The following is a 15,869-nucleotide window of genomic DNA, read 5'->3' as shown; positions in this document are numbered from 1 at the left end:
AAAAAAAAAGAATACACCTTGTAGGACTAGACTTTTAATTCGTTCAGATCTCATCTGTTATGCCTTATAGTTCACAAGCCACCCTCATTTCCCTTCTACTTTTGAACACGTATTGATTTTATTACATCTCTGCCTTCCATCTTCATTCTCTTAGGTTAGTGAAGAACTTTCTTTTTTGTTGTTGTTCATCTATTAACTCTTCCTCCATAATTCCTAGACATCATGTTATATTTATCTGTAAATACTATGTATCTAAAATATATGGACTTAAAAAGAGATAATCAATATATTATCACATTTAGGTACTTTTATTATTGTTTCCATTTTACAGATGGGGAAACTGAGGCACAAAGAGGTTAAGTAACTTGCCCAAGGTCACACAGCTAGTAAGTGGTAGAACCAGGATTTGAACCTGGCAGTCTTAATCCAGTGTCTGTGTTCTTAACCATCATTCTGTGTTGCCTCTTTCAGGACTCACTGTTTAACCTTATACTAGCCTTTGTGTTGTGGATTTTCTGTGAAGTGTGAGAGTCTCTATTAAAAAAAATTCAACAACAACAATGTGCTTTGGTTCACAGAATAGACATTTGGCATTAGTTTCTCTTCTGTAAAGACAAAAGTTCCCTTAGTAGTAGCATGGGATTTGAAGACTGACAGACTTTTTTTTTTTTTTTTTTTAACTGTGGGCTTTATTTGAATTTAACTAAAAGAATTTTTTTCCTTTAATGTCCTCTTTATTCTGTAGGATTCATTCCAGGGTGCCACATTGCATTTAGTTGTCATGTCTCCTTAGCTCTTATATAGCTATGACAGTATCACAGTCTTTCCTTGATTTTCATGACCTTGAACTGTTTTGAGGAGGACTGGTTAAGTATTTTGTAGAATACCCTCAATTTAGATTTCTTTGATGTTTTTCTCATTATTCGACTGGGGTTGTGGGTTTTGCGGAAGGGTTCAGAAAGGTAAAGTACCATTCTTCTCACCTCATAGTGGAGGATGCGCACTGAAAGAATTATCCACATGGAATCGCCAGTGATGTTAACCTTGCTCACTTGGGTAAGGTAGCATTTGCCCAGTTTCTCTTCTATGAAGTCACTTTCTTTCCTTTCTCTATTTTTTTTTTTTTTTTTTTTTGGAAGTGAGTCACTCTGTGTCGTCCACTCTCAATGTGCGGGTGTGGTGGAATTAAACTTCACCTCCCGAAGGATGTACTACCTACGTATATTATTTGGACTTTTTCTGTAAGGAAAATTTGCTCATCTCCTATTTATTTGTTTGTTTGTTTGTTTTTATCTCTATGGACTCGCGTATATATATTTTATGCTTTATACCTTATTCCATCTTTGGTCATTGGGAGTTCTTTCAGGTTGGCTTCTATGTCCTTTTGAGATATTTTCTCCTTTTTTCAGCATTTCCTTACTTTCTGGCATTACACGATGCTCCAGGCTCATCTAGTATTTTCTCCACCCCCAGCTCTAGAGCAGCTATTTACCCAGGGAGTCCTGGTGCCATTTACTAGAGAGTGGTATTAGAAACCAAGATCTGGGTACTGGATGTGCCCACTGTGCCTGGGGTGTTGTGGTTTCTAGGCCTTCTCAGTGGACAGAGCTAGATAGTATATGTTTACATACTAACAGACCTGGTTTTAAATTTCACCTGAACTCTTTATTAGCTGTGAGATTTTTGGTAAGTTATTTATTCTTTCTAAGTGTTGTTAATTCCATTTGTAAAATGGGGATAGTAATATTTATCTCTCAGGATAGTTATAAGGATCAAAAATAATGTAACATGTCTATAAATAACATTATTGTAACTAGAATTTATTATCTAGACATAAATAGTATTGTGTTATAAAGTCTGTAGAGATGAACTTTTGTGTGTGTGTGTATATATGTATTTTTGTAGTCACCTAAAGGACAAAAAAGGTCTATAGTAAAAATATCTTTAAGTATTTTTATTTTAAACCCCTAGAAGTTCATTGAGAATGAGGAAATGATTCATTATTCTTTTCATAGTCCAAATTCAGCTGAAAAAGTGAAAGCTAATAAAGATGTAGCTTCACCACTGAAGGAACTGGGTTTAAGAATCAGCAAGTTTTTGGTGAGTAAAAATTAGCACTGACTCAGTTTATTACCTGGAGTATGGATGTACGTGGTTTAATTATTAGTGATTATTAGTGAAAATTCAGTTTACTTTAGTTTTGGAGATTAAGTTGAGCATATTTTGTTTCAAAAGTACCCAGATTGCAACTCTTCTTGCTAAAAGCCACAAATCAAGTTGCCTGACCTATTTACTACATATCAGAGTTTTCTGCAGCATTCCTGTGGTGTTCTTTAAAATGACTAGACTGTTTTTAAATATGTAGCTTTTTAAAAAATTTTGGAAACCTAGATTATGCCTGCTGTTGTATTAATGTGCTTGGTGAATAAGCATAGTTGTTTCTGGCATGTAAATTTGTCAGGTAAATTACATGTCAGTGACTTGCTCTTTTTTTCTATTTGAGTTAAAATTGTTATGTTGTATGAAATCTTTAAAAAGACCTTTGTTTATTCAAGTTGTATGTTCATTCTAGAGGATCAATCTTTAGAATGCTTTGCATCCTACATATGGTTTCTGGGCTGGGTGGCTGTTCTTCACTTATGACCTCTATTTTAGAGTCTTGATGAAGAACAGAGTGTGCAGTTACTCCAGTGTTACCTTCAAGAGGATTACAGAGGTACTCGGGACTCACTGAAGGTTTGTGGTTATGTCCAGATCCCTTCTCTTGCCTTTATCCTTTTCCTTGTGGGTTTTAGATAATTAAGGGCCTCAGTACCAGTTCTTTGCAACAGAGATAGGTGATCAGATGTAGCCATTCTCAGGAAGACTTTCTAAAGGCTTAAAAATAACATATGCTTAAACTGAGGTCTGTCCTCAGACTTAGAGTTGGGGAGAAGTCAAAGATTAACATGTTCTTTATAGAGTCTCTGGATATCAGAGCCGAAAAGGACGTGGGACAACATCTAGCCTGTCCACTCCCTCATTTTACATGTGAGGAAATTGAGACCAGAGGAGCTGGGCGGGGATTTGAGCACAGACTTGGATGTACTTAGGTAAAAAATGTTTATAGAAATGAATGGGCAATTATAATCTTGAAGGATAAGGTGAAGATGTTTACTTTTTTCTTTGTTAATCGAGTTTTGCCCGTAGGATGACTTCCTGACTGTTCTTTTTCCCTTCAGACAGTATTGCAAGATGAGAGGCAGAGCCAGGCCTTAATCCTGAAGGTCAGTAGCAGTCACCATTTACATTCTTTGATGTAAAATTGGGTGCCAGCTTCTTGATCTTGTTCTGAGCATTGCTGGCTTTGATTCTTTTGTTGGGTAAGCATTGAGGACTTAATGAAGAAGCTTATTAACTTTTTTGGAAATGAGGCTTTTATCCACTGGATAAAGCTGAGGCCTTTTTCCAAAGGAGATTCTTCAGCCACTGGGGATGAAAACTGGTTCGTGGGAGTTTTTTCTCTAGATCTAAATGCAGCAGGATGAATTTATATTTCTTTTTCCTTTATCTCCTCCTGTCCCCCAAAGCAACCTTCTCACTTAGGATTCTCATTTTAAAATAGAGTTCGACTAGCTTCTATTTGTTATTTAGTGAGAACGATTAGGACATACACCAGTGGTGTTTTTATATTTGCTTTCATGTATTTGGCTGTCAGTTTATAGCATTGTGTGTTACTTGACTGCTGAGAAATCATGCTATAAAAACTTGTTTATATTATGAGATAATTCCTTTTATCTTGCATGACTTTACTTGTATCCTGGGTCATGAAGATCTTTTACTTCCCTTTGGCATAGCACTGTTTCCATTTCTGTGATTGTTTATACAGATTGAACTTTTCCATTCACACCTTCTACGTGATCTCTTTATCAGTAATTTTAGAGTATCTTCTGTGCAAAGGTGAGTAACTGATTTAGAATTTTTGGGTTCTTTCCAGATTGCAGACTATTATTATGAAGAAAGAACCTGTATTCTTCGTTGTGTCTTACACCTTCTCACTTATTTCCAAGATGAAAGACACCCCTACAGGGTAAGGCCATTTAGTCCTCTTGGTTCTCTTTACCCTGTAAAATTCAACACTTTTAAATAATTCTCCATTATTCATATTCATGTTCCTGTTCATTTGACTATTTACCTTTTACTCTAGGTATAAGTTACTCTTGGATTTTTTTTAGGTTGAATATGCAGACTGCGTTGATAAATTGGAGAAGGAGCTAGTTATAAAATATAGACAGCAATTTGAAGAGCTTTATAAAACTGAAGCACCAACATGGGAGACACATGGGAACCTCATGGTATGTGGTTGTTGGGCCCTTCTATAATTCTTAGGAGAATTGTATATCCTTTCTCATAGAGCTCCAAGTTAAATTGTTTATTCATTTATTAACTTAAAACATTTATAGATTATCATCCTTCAGAAAAGTTTAAGCATATCATACGGATCAAACCATTCATGGACTTTAACTAATGGTATTTAATTCTGGACTTTTTCCCTGGACTTTGTCTATCCAGTTAATTTCCTTTCTGTTCTTACTTAAAATATTCTCTTGGTGATTAGTAGAACTGTAAATCCAAGATTTCATCTTCTTTATTATCTAGTATATGATGCTAGTCTGATGATTTTATCCTAAATCTTGCTTATTAAAACAACCAAAACACAAACTATTTAAAAAATTTAATAGAAGAAAAGGGCCCACCTACCATACCAACAGTCCCAATCTAAATGAAGGGAACTTTAAAATGCTCTAATGAGTATAAAAGAAGTCATAATTAAATGGAAAGACACACTACATTCTTGAATATAAAGACTCAGGACCATATAAGTGTTAGTACTTCAATATGTTAACCTAAAAATTTAATGCAATCCCAGAAAAATTGTAACAAGTGTTTGTTCTGCCTTTTATTTTGGAACCAGACAAGCTGATTCTAAAATTCATATGAAAAATAAGTGACACTATCCAGGAGATTTTCAAAAAGGAAAATCATGAAGGAAAATTAGCCTTATTAGATAATAGGACTACAGTAATTTAAAGCATGGCATTGGCACATGTATAAATTGATAGCTGTTAGAGCACAATATGTATTTTAGCTATAGACCAAAATATTGATAAGGAATTCGTGAATGATAAAGACAGCATTTCAAATCACTGGGAATATGTTGGCTTATTCAATAAATGGTGCTGGAACTACTGGGTAGTCATCTGGAGGAAAATTAAACTGTACCTCATACCTTCTACCAAAAGAAAATCAGAGATTAATGACTTAAATTTTTAAAAATTCAACTATAAAAGTATTAGATGAAAACATGGAAGGTAGTTTTGTTTTAATTTTTTTTTGGAGTGGAGAAGACTTTTTAAAGTAAAACCCAGAAGCCATAAAAGAAAAAAAGTATAAACCCAGCAACATCAAATCAAAAAACTTTTGCAAGGCAAAAAAAAAACAAAAATAGCACTGTAAGCAAAGACAGAAGACAAACTCTTACCACAAAAGGTTCTTAAAAGAGAAAGAACTCCCAAAAATCAATAAGTAAAACCCAAAAGGAAAACAGGGAAAAGGAGTGAACATATTCACATGGCACACTCTTGTCCAAGGGATGAGATAAGCGTACTCACTCATATTTTGCTGTATAAATTGGTATATTTTTTAATGGAAAACATGACAATATCTAAAAATTGAAAAGCACATATTTCTTGACCTAGCAGTTTCACTTTAAGAGTTCGTCACTTAAATACATTCACACCTATGTGAAATGACTTGTATAACTGTAGCATTGCCCTTACCCCAAAGTTTATTTATTCAGATATGATTACCATCCAATAAAATTCACCCATTTTAAGTGTACTGTTTGAGTTTTGGCAATTGTATACAGTTATATGCAGTAACCATCTGCATGATTAACATGCAGATCATTTCTGTCTCCCCAGAAAGTTTGTCATCAGTCTGTGTGATCCCTTGACCCGAAGCAACCAATCTCTGCTTTCTTTTTAATTATAATTTTTTTATTATGGTGAATTATACATGACTTAAAATTTATCATTTTAACCATTTGTAAATATCACTATAATTTTGCCTTTTCTAGAATTTTACATTAATAGAACCATACAATATGTAGTCTTTTCTGTTTGGCTTCTCTCATTTAGCATAATGTTTTTGAGATCCATCTGTGTTATATAACAACTTCATTCTTATTCGTGGTTGAATAATCCATTGTGTGGCTATACCATGGATATATTTATCAACTCATCAGTTGATGGACGTTTGAGTTGTATCTGTCTTTTGGCTATTATGAATAAAGTGCTGTGAACATTATTAACATACAGGTCTTTGTGTGGACATAGGTTTCATTTCTCTTGGGTAAATAAACACTTGAGAGTTAACTTATTGGGTCATATTTTTAGTGTTTATTTTTATCTTCATAAGGCATGGGCAGACTGTTTTCCATAGTGGCTGTACTATTTTCCATTTCTGCCAGAATGTATGAGAAATATTTTTGGCGTCATAGCCTCACCTGCACTTGATATGGTCATTATTTTTAATTTTAGACATTCTAATATGTGCGTAGTGGTATCTCGTTGTGGTTTTAATTTGTGTTTCTCTGATGACTAGTGACGTTGAATATCTTTTCATGTGCTTATTTGCTTATGTCTTTGGTGAAGTGTTTATTCAGATCTTTGGTCTACTTATTTTTATTGGGATGTTTGTCTTATTACTGAATTTTAAGAATTCTCTATTTGTGCTGGAGACAATCTGTTTAACAGATAGATGTTTTATAAATACTTTCTCCCACTTTATGGCTTGTTTTTTTCCTCACTTTAACTGTATCTAAGAGCAGATATTTTTAATTTTCATAAAGTTTTATAAGTTTCTTCTGTTATGATTCTTGCCTTTTGGGCCTTGTTTAAGAAATCTTTGCCTAACCTAATGTCAAAAAGATTTTGTTTTCTTTTAGAACTTTTAGCTCTTATGTTTAGGTTTATAGTTAATTTTTAGTAGTATTGTGCATGGTGCGAGGTGAGGGACAAGGTTAATATTTTTCCCACACAGATCTTCCAGTACCATCTATTGAAAATACTCTCTTTTCTCATTGAATTATCTTGATACCTTTGTAAAAAATAAATTGATCATGTAAGTGTGGGTCTGTCTCTGGTCCAATGAACTCTACATCTGTTTTTATGCCAATATCACACTGTCTTGATTACTATAGCTTTTTAGTACATCTTGAAATCAATTAGTGTAAGTCTTTCAACCTTGTTCTTTTTAAAAAATTTTGGCTCTTCTATGTCCTTTGCTTTTCCAAAGAATCAAGCATGTCTCTTTCAAAAAAAAAATCTTGCTGGGATTTTGGTTAGAATTTTAGCAAATCTGTACATAATTTTGGGGAGAATTGCCATCTTAATAATGTTACGAAGTCTTCCAATCCATGAACCTAGTGTATTCCTCCATTTATGTACATCATCTTTAATTTCCCTAAATAAGGTTTTAATTGTTTTCAGTACTCAGATATTATGTCTTTTGTCAAATTTATTTTTAAATAGATTTATTTTACTTTTCTGATGTTATTATAAATGTTTTTCAAAAAAATAATTTTTCAGTTCATTGTTAGTATATAGAAATACAGTTAATTTTTGTATATCAGTCTCGTATCTTGTGACCTTGATAAATTCACTTATTCTAGTAGGTTTTTTCATAATAGGATTTTCGTATATACATGATCATGTCATCCGTAAGGACAGTCTGACTTCTTTTCAAATCCGTTTATCTTTTATTTCTTTTTCTTGCCTTATTATCTGATTAGAACCTCCAGTAGAGTGTTGAATAGAAGTTGTGAGAGAGCCGACATCCTTTTTCTTGATCTTAGGTGGAAAGCATTCAATTTTTACTATCAACTTTGTTGTTCATTGTAAATTATTTTTAGAGTTGTTCTTTATCAAATGAGGAAATTCCCATTAATTCTTACTTTGCTGAGGGTTTTTACTTTTTATTAGGAATGAGTGTTAAATTCTGTCCTTTTTCTTTTGCACCTGTTGAAATGATCTTATGATTTTTCTCTTTTACTCTACTAATATAGTGAGTTACATTGAATTTTGAGATATCAAATCAATCTTGACTTTCTGGCATAAACTCCACTTATGATACATTTTGCTTTTTATATATTGTTGGATTTGACTTGTTAAAATTTTAAGGAATTTTCTGCCCGTGTTCATGAGGGATATTAGTCTGTAGTTTTTTCATAATGTTTTTGTCTGGATTTGGTGTTAGGGTAATATTGGCTTCATAAAATAAGTTGAAAAATATTCTTTCTTCCTCTGTTTTCTTAAAGAATTCATATAGTATTGGTATTATTTCTTCCTTAAATGTGTGATAGAATTTACCAGTGAAGTCATCATAGCCTACAGTTTTCTATGTGGGAAAGTTTTAAGTTCTGAATTCCGTTTTCTTTAGTCGATATATGGCTATTCAAGTTTCCTGTTTCTTCTTGGGTCAGTTTTGGTAATTTCTGTCTTTCAAGGAATTTGTCCATTTCATTTAGTCAAATTTACTTGTGTAAAGCAGTTAATATTTTCTTATTATTTTTTTTACTCTGTAGGATCTGTAGTGATGTCTCCTGACTCATTTCTGATAATGGTAGTTTTGTCAGTTTTCTCTGTTATTTATCCATTTATAATCATTGATTACTTCTCTTCAATATTTCTGTCAATTTCTTTGGGTTTAGTTCTTTTTCTAATTTTTTTTTATGGTATAAACTTAGATTACATATTTTTAGGTTTTTTCTAATCAATAACTATAAATATTGCTTTAAAGCATTGCTTTTAGCTTTATCCCATAAATTTTGATAGTTGTATTTTCATTATCATTCAGTTCAAAATAGTTCCTAATTTTCCTTTGTGATTTTCTTTGACCTTGTATTATTTAGAAGTGTATTAATTTCCAAACATTGGGTGTTTCTTAGATATCTTATTGTTATTGATTTTTAATTTGATTCTATTATGATCAAAGAACATATTCTATATCATTTCAGTCTTTTAGAATTTACTGTCACATGGTTTATGGCCCCGTGATATCATCTGTCTTGGTGAATGTACCACATACACGTGAAAAGAATGTATATTTGGCAGGAGTTGAGTGTGGTGGTCTCTAAATATATCAGGTCAAGATTCTTTAGATCTTCTACATCTTTGCTGATTTTTTTATGTAGTTCTGTCAGTTGTATAATGATTTTAGTGCAAAATATTGGTAATGACCTAAATGCCCATCCAGATGGACCAGTTAGAATAAATTACGGCATTTTCATGCAGCGGAGTACGAGGCAACATTCATTAAAAATAATGAGGGGACTGGTTGATCACTATGCAGCTCTAAAAAGGAATGAAAGATAAGGAAATTGTTAAAATATTATTAGAGGAAATAATCTTTAAGATACAGTGTTGAGTGAAAAAGGTAAGGTGCAGAATAGTTTGTGTAATATATCATCTGTTTTAGGGATTGATGGATGCTTAGACAGACAAACATACTATAAAATGAATGAATGAATGAATATGACATAGTACTGGAAGGAAAGACAAAAACCTCTAACACCGGTTGCCTCTGGGGAGAGTTTTGGATGGGCAACAGGAATTGTAGGGAAAGACTTTTTTTTACCCTATCTTTACTCAGTAGTCCTCCCTTATCTGCGGTCGGTTTTCCACGTGGTCAACTGCAGTCCAAAGATATTACATGGAAAATCCTAGAAATAAATAATTCATGTTTTAAATTGCATGCCATTCTGAGTAGAGACCTGAAATCTTGGGCCGTTCCACTCTATCCCGCCCGGAAAGTGAATGATGCCTTTGTCCAATGTATCCATACTGTATACACTACCCACTTGCTAGTCACGTAGTAGCCTTAGTTATCAGACAGCCATCTCATGATATAACAATACTTGTGTACAAGTAACCTTTATTTTACTTAATACCACATTCACATAACTTTTGTTATAGTTATTGTTATAATTGTTTTACTTTAGTATTATTGTTAATCTCTTCTTGTCCCTAATTTATAAATTAAACTTTATCATAAGTATGTATATATAGGAAAAAACATACATAGGGTTCAGTACCATCTGGTTTCACTCATCCACCGAGAGTCTTGGATTCTATCCCTAGTGGATGAGTGGGGCAACTATCCATATGTTATCTAATAAAAATAACTTGAACAATTTAAATATGTTTTAAAATCTGACTTTATTTTTTTCCCATGTTTTCTTTATTGGTTGTGCAGACTGAGCGCCAGGTGTCTCGCTGGTTTGTTCAGTGCCTTCGGGAACAGTCCATGCTGCTAGAAATTATTTTCCTTTATTATGCATACTTCGAGATGGCACCTAGTGATCTATTGGTGTTAACCAAGATGTTTAAAGAGCAAGGGTTTGGTAGTAGGCAGACCAACAGGCACCTGGTGGATGAGACCATGGACCCTTTTGTGGACCGGATTGGGTAAGTCTGAATGAACCGAGGTCAGGGAACTCGTACAGTGTTGAGAGCATTGCCAGTACAGTGGTCCTGTGAATGGGCGGGTGTAGCAGGGGTCAGCGTGCTTTTCCCCTAATGGGTGGAGAACTAGATGGGTGTGCTACCACGTTCCAAGTCATATGGGGAATAAAGACTGAGACTGAGATGAACCTGTTTTCTCAAAGTAAATATTATATCCTTTTCTTTCACTTAACCATCTTCATCTAAGAGGTTCACGCATTCATTCAACAAAATATTTGTTGAGCACTTGTTGTAGGCCAGGCATTGTGCAAATGCTAAAGGCAGATGTGTCCTCAGTCTTCTTTAAGATCAGTCTATGGACTTTGAATTTTATGGCAATGGACACTTTTATATTTTGAGGCCTGTTCCCTCTATGAATGAAGATACACACTTGAGCAGCGAGACAGTTTATCAGGGTCAGATGTAATTGGTAGCTGTAGAAACCTTCGGAACTAGATCTGCACTTGGTAGGCACAAGCCACATATGACTTATAGAGCCCTTAAAATGTGGTTGGTCAAATTGACATGTGCTGGAAGTAAATACGAGATTGAGAAGACTCAGTATGGGAAAACAATGTAAAATAACTCATTAATAATTTTTTGATATCGAAGTGTCTTACATGTCACCTTATTTTCCAGTGATGTTCAGAGTAACATATATGACACCATGATACCATTTTTCTTTCCAGCTACTTCAGTGCCCTTATCCTGGTGGAAGGCATGGACATTGAATCCTTGCACAAGTGTGCTTTGGATGACAGAAGAGAGCTGCACCAGTTTGCTCAGGATGGGCTTATTTGTCAGGTGAACTGGGAGCAGCCTGTTTCCTTTTTTCAGACCTTTTATAATTAGTAGTATATTTATACTGCTGTATGAACTTTTTCTTGTGGAATTTGAAGTTCTGCATTGTTAAGAAGTTAACCAGATCTGAAAGAAATCTCAGATTTGTCACTTATCTGTGCAGAGGTAATAGTTGAATCTGTGAGAATGGGTAGAGTCACTCAAGGAGATGGTATAAGGACAAAACAGACCAAAGAGCAGAACGTTGGGGGTTGTTTGTATTTACAGAGCTTGTGAAAAGAGAAAATGGGAAGAACTTTGAGATGAGATGGTTAGAGAAAATGAAGAGCAGAGAAAGTTCAGGATGGATCAGGAAATTTTCTGGAATCTCCATTTAAATATGTATTTTACAATCTTAGATTAAGACTACATAAAATCAGAAGAAAAAAATTGTGGGTAAAAAGAAGAGTATTTGGGTTTATTAGTGAGGCAGTTAGGGGTTTAGGAAGAGTAAAATACCAGAATGGGAGAAAGGGGCCACTGTGGGTGCATGGAAGACTCATTAAGCATGATGAAGGAGCCTGTGGAGCAGTGAACCCCAACCTTTCTGGCACCAGGGAACGTGCTCCTATGAGAATCTAATGCCTGATGATCTGAGCTGGAGCTGAGGCGGTGATGCTAGTGCCAGGGAGCAGCTGCAAATACAGATGAAGCTTTGCTCACTCTCCTACCACTCACTTCCTGCCGTGTGGCCCAGTTCTTAATAGGCCATGGACTGGTACTGGTCTGCAGCCTGGGAGCTAGGAACCCCTGCTATGGAGGATCTGGATCCTTTCTGTTTAGTGACACAGTTGTTTTCTCTTTCTGTTAGGATATGGACCGATTGATGATGACCTTTGGGGACATTCCACATCATGCCCCAGTGCTTTTGGCCTGGGCTCTCCTCCGTCACACTCTGAATCCAGAAGAGACGAGCAGCATTGTCCGGAAGATAGGTGGCACGGCCATCCAGCTGAACGTGTTTCAGTACTTGACCCGACTGCTCCGCTCACTGGCCAGTGGGGGAAATGATGTGAGGCTCAGGCTATAGGTGTTTGATCATGAGAATGAACTAAGAGCAGGGCTGAAGTTCATTAATGACTCATGGTAATAGTGATAGTAATTGTAATAGTGACACGGATAATGATAATGTTGTAACTGACCTTTATAGAGCACTGGCTATGACCAGACGCTGTGTTCACTTTCTCTATGTTGTCTTGCTTCATCCTTACAACACTTTACACTATGGATTATCATCCTGTTTTATGCATTAGGAAATTGAAACTCAGGGAGATGAAATTTACCCATAGGAACGGTAATTGCTACTTAGTGGTAGATACAGTTTAAACCCACTATCTTATCTTTGCCAATGTAGTATTCTCTGCCAGAATAGTATATGTCCTTGAAGATAGCTTTGGCTGTACTGACTGGAGAAATCTTTTTGGGGAGCTTACTCATCCAGCTGTAATAGAATGAATTAGAAATTCTCTTGATTCTTGTGTTGGGGCTTAATTTGAATGGCACAGTATTTAGTCAGCTTTTGACATGCTAAAATGAAACCTCAGCCAACAGGCCCTGCATGTTGGCAGTGATTGTTTGATCTTGGTGACAGTTCAGGCAGCTGCATCATTTGTATCAGCACATAGAAACTGTCCTTTCTATAGGCTAGATGTGATATTTTCCCCCATGAAAATGATTCCTTTTTGATTTTATTCTTGACTGTCTTGTAATTTTTGCGGTTTCTGCTTTCTCTTTTCTCATTTTATTTTTTTTTTATCTTGGAACTAAATTAGGAAAACTATGAAGCCTTGGACTCCCTTCCCATTTGTTCACAAGGGCTGCGTTAATGTGATAGGATTATGCTGAATCTGGGGAAGGGTTGTTTTACCCAGAATTATTCACTGACTCCTTTGCCATTACAGTGCACCACCAGCACCGCATGCATGTGTGTCTATGGACTCCTTTCTTTCGTGCTGACCTCGCTGGAGCTGCACACACTGGGCAATCAGCAGGTCAGTGTCTGTCTTTCGTGAGGCTATCTGCACTATCCAGCTTTGCAGTCTTATAGCCCTGAGATACAGCTCTGGAGCTGATAAAACACACCCAGATGCTTCAGCTGTAATTTGTTCATTGCTGTTTATTTTCATTTATTGTATTATGGAAGTGATACATATTAATGATACAAAAATCATAAAATGCTGGTAAAAGAAAAAAGTATAATCCCATCACACAGGATAACTTCTGTTAACATTTTGATGTGTTCCCTTCCAAACATATACATAAAAATATGCTAATTCTTATGTATATGCACACATATACATAAAAATATACTAATTCTTTTCTAGAAATGGAATCACAATGTGTATACTGTTTTATAACCTTATTTTTTTACTCTCTAGTGCATATGTCCTAAATATCTATAGGTGCTAATAAATATTCTTCTGCTATGTATTTTTTTAATGAAACATTTCAAACTTATACTAAAGTAGACAAAATTGTATAATGAACCTTCATGATCCTGTCTCCAGCGTCACAGCTGATCTTGTTCATTTCTGCCTTTCCTCCTTGATTATTTTGAAGCAAATTTCAAGCATAATTAAGTTTCATCTATGACTGTTTTAGTAAAACTTCACAACCATTATCACATCTAAAAAATAATATCTCTATCAAATCAGGAGTCAAATTTCTAATTATCTTATAAATGTCATAAGTTTGTCATAAGTTTGTTCAGATCTGGATCTAAATCAATAAGGTCTACGCATTATTGGTTGCTAAGTCTGGCAGGTTTCTTTCAGTCTGTAACTTTGCTGTCTACTGTGGTAGCCACAAGCCACATCATTGCATTGTCATTAACTTTTTAAGCTCATTAGTTCCTAATGTCTAGACTAGTAGTTCCTTAGAGTTACGAAATGGTGCTGGTCTCTCTTTCCCTTACGCTTATTGGTTGGAACATTGCTGTAAAAAAGAAATTTGTATGGATGAGAAAGGCGTCAAAATGTATAAATTGCCAGTTATAAGAATAGTCACAGGGACGTAAAGGACAGCCGAGGGAATATAGTCAGTAATACAGTAATAACTATATATGGTGTCAAATGGGTACTAGACTTATCGAGGTGATCACTTTCTAAGTTGTGTATATGTCTAATCACTATGTTGTACACCTAAAGCTAGTATAATATATGTCAACTGTAATTGGAAAATAAAATTAAATTAAAAACGTATACAATCAAGACAATAATGTGGGCAGAACGCTTGGCATGGAAAATAAAAGTGATTTCAAATTTAAAAAATTTGTTTCACAGTATATACAAATATCGAATCATTATATTGTATACCTGAAACTAATACAGTGTTATATGTCAATTATACCTCAATTTATAAAAAAAGGAAATTTGCTTTCAACTCTTTGATACTCTGGTATAGAGTACTATACATGCGTCTTTTCATGTACTTACCATTTTTTCCTAGAATCCACTGAAGGTGGCTAGTGAGGGTTTTAAATTTTTTACATATTGTTCACTCATGATTTGTTTTAATCTATTGCATTTATTTATTCTTACGTTCAGATTTCCCCATCTTCGGTCAATAAGAGCTTTTTCATATTAGCTTCTGAATCCATTTGACACTACCCTTACATATTTAGATAGCTCTATTTTCTGGTATGACAGACTGTTGCAGGATTAATTTATATGATGTTTGCCCCACACCCAGAATCTGCCATTTCTCCAAGGAGCCTTGGTTCCTTTCAGTAGGAAATAGTATTTGAGTTCTTTATAACTGAGTCATGGTATTTTTAATGATTAGAGACTTGTTTTGGAAATTTAAGAAATTGATGAAGTTGATAAAAATGAAAATTTTTTATCATTGGCGAGGAAAGAAATTGGTGTTAATTGAAAGACTCAATTTCCAAAGCTCTTAAGGGCACAGAATAAGCTTTGTATCTTTTGTCAAAATTCTGATCACATTTAGACCCTACTATTCTCCCAGAGGATTGGTATTAATATATTGGGATTGCAGGGGTCCTAGTACTTGGGTTTTTTAAAAAAATTATTTCATAAGACTTTATTAGATTCCTAGTGTATGCCAAGCTCTATGCTAAGCGCTGAAGATTTAAAAATTAAGAAAACATTTTTGCTTTCTAGGGGAACAGTTTAGCTGATCCTAGTAATAGCTCACATTTACATGACATTTGAAAATTTATAGTTCACATCTGGTACATCATATTTAAATCCTAGGACAATACTGTGAAGCGGATATTGTCACCATTTTACAGATACAGAATTTGAAGTTCAGAGAGAGAGTTGAATTTGCATGATGTCATACCACAGATATAATACACCCTAATCAGGCTGTAAACTTAACTTTTTAAGCCTAGAGTTCTTTCTGACATACTATATGAAGGTATTATTGGTGTTTTTATCTCAACAGAATATAGTAAAAAAGAGAGACAGGTTCGGCTAGGGAAAATAAGCCATTTTCTTTCCCTTCTCCCAATAGGATGTAATC

At 34.7% G+C, this 15,869-nt stretch overlaps 1 protein-coding gene across 2 annotated transcripts in view; it reads left to right on the top strand.

Moving 5' to 3' along the window:
- LOC105294798 (nucleoporin NUP188 homolog) overlaps positions 1 to 15,869 on the top strand; it is a 46,373-nt gene that overhangs the window by 7,693 nt on the left and 22,811 nt on the right. For both annotated transcript variants that reach the window (XM_023532982.1, XM_011364152.2), the window contains exons 4-12: positions 2,016 to 2,100; positions 2,656 to 2,736; positions 3,222 to 3,266; positions 3,977 to 4,069; positions 4,215 to 4,334; positions 10,297 to 10,508; positions 11,234 to 11,348; positions 12,196 to 12,396; positions 13,286 to 13,375. In XM_023532982.1, coding sequence (XP_023388750.1) covers positions 2,016 to 2,100; positions 2,656 to 2,736; positions 3,222 to 3,266; positions 3,977 to 4,069; positions 4,215 to 4,334; positions 10,297 to 10,508; positions 11,234 to 11,348; positions 12,196 to 12,396; positions 13,286 to 13,375 — 1,042 coding nt within the window. The remainder of the gene's footprint in view (positions 1 to 2,015; positions 2,101 to 2,655; positions 2,737 to 3,221; positions 3,267 to 3,976; positions 4,070 to 4,214; positions 4,335 to 10,296; positions 10,509 to 11,233; positions 11,349 to 12,195; positions 12,397 to 13,285; positions 13,376 to 15,869) is intronic.

The sequence above is a fragment of the Pteropus vampyrus genome, unplaced genomic scaffold, assembly GCF_000151845.1.
Source record: "Pteropus vampyrus isolate Shadow unplaced genomic scaffold, Pvam_2.0 Scaffold95, whole genome shotgun sequence".
Classification (NCBI taxonomy): Eukaryota; Metazoa; Chordata; class Mammalia; order Chiroptera; family Pteropodidae; genus Pteropus; species Pteropus vampyrus.
The sequence above is the reverse complement of the archived record's forward strand: the minus strand, read 5'-3'. Positions and strand labels throughout refer to the sequence as shown.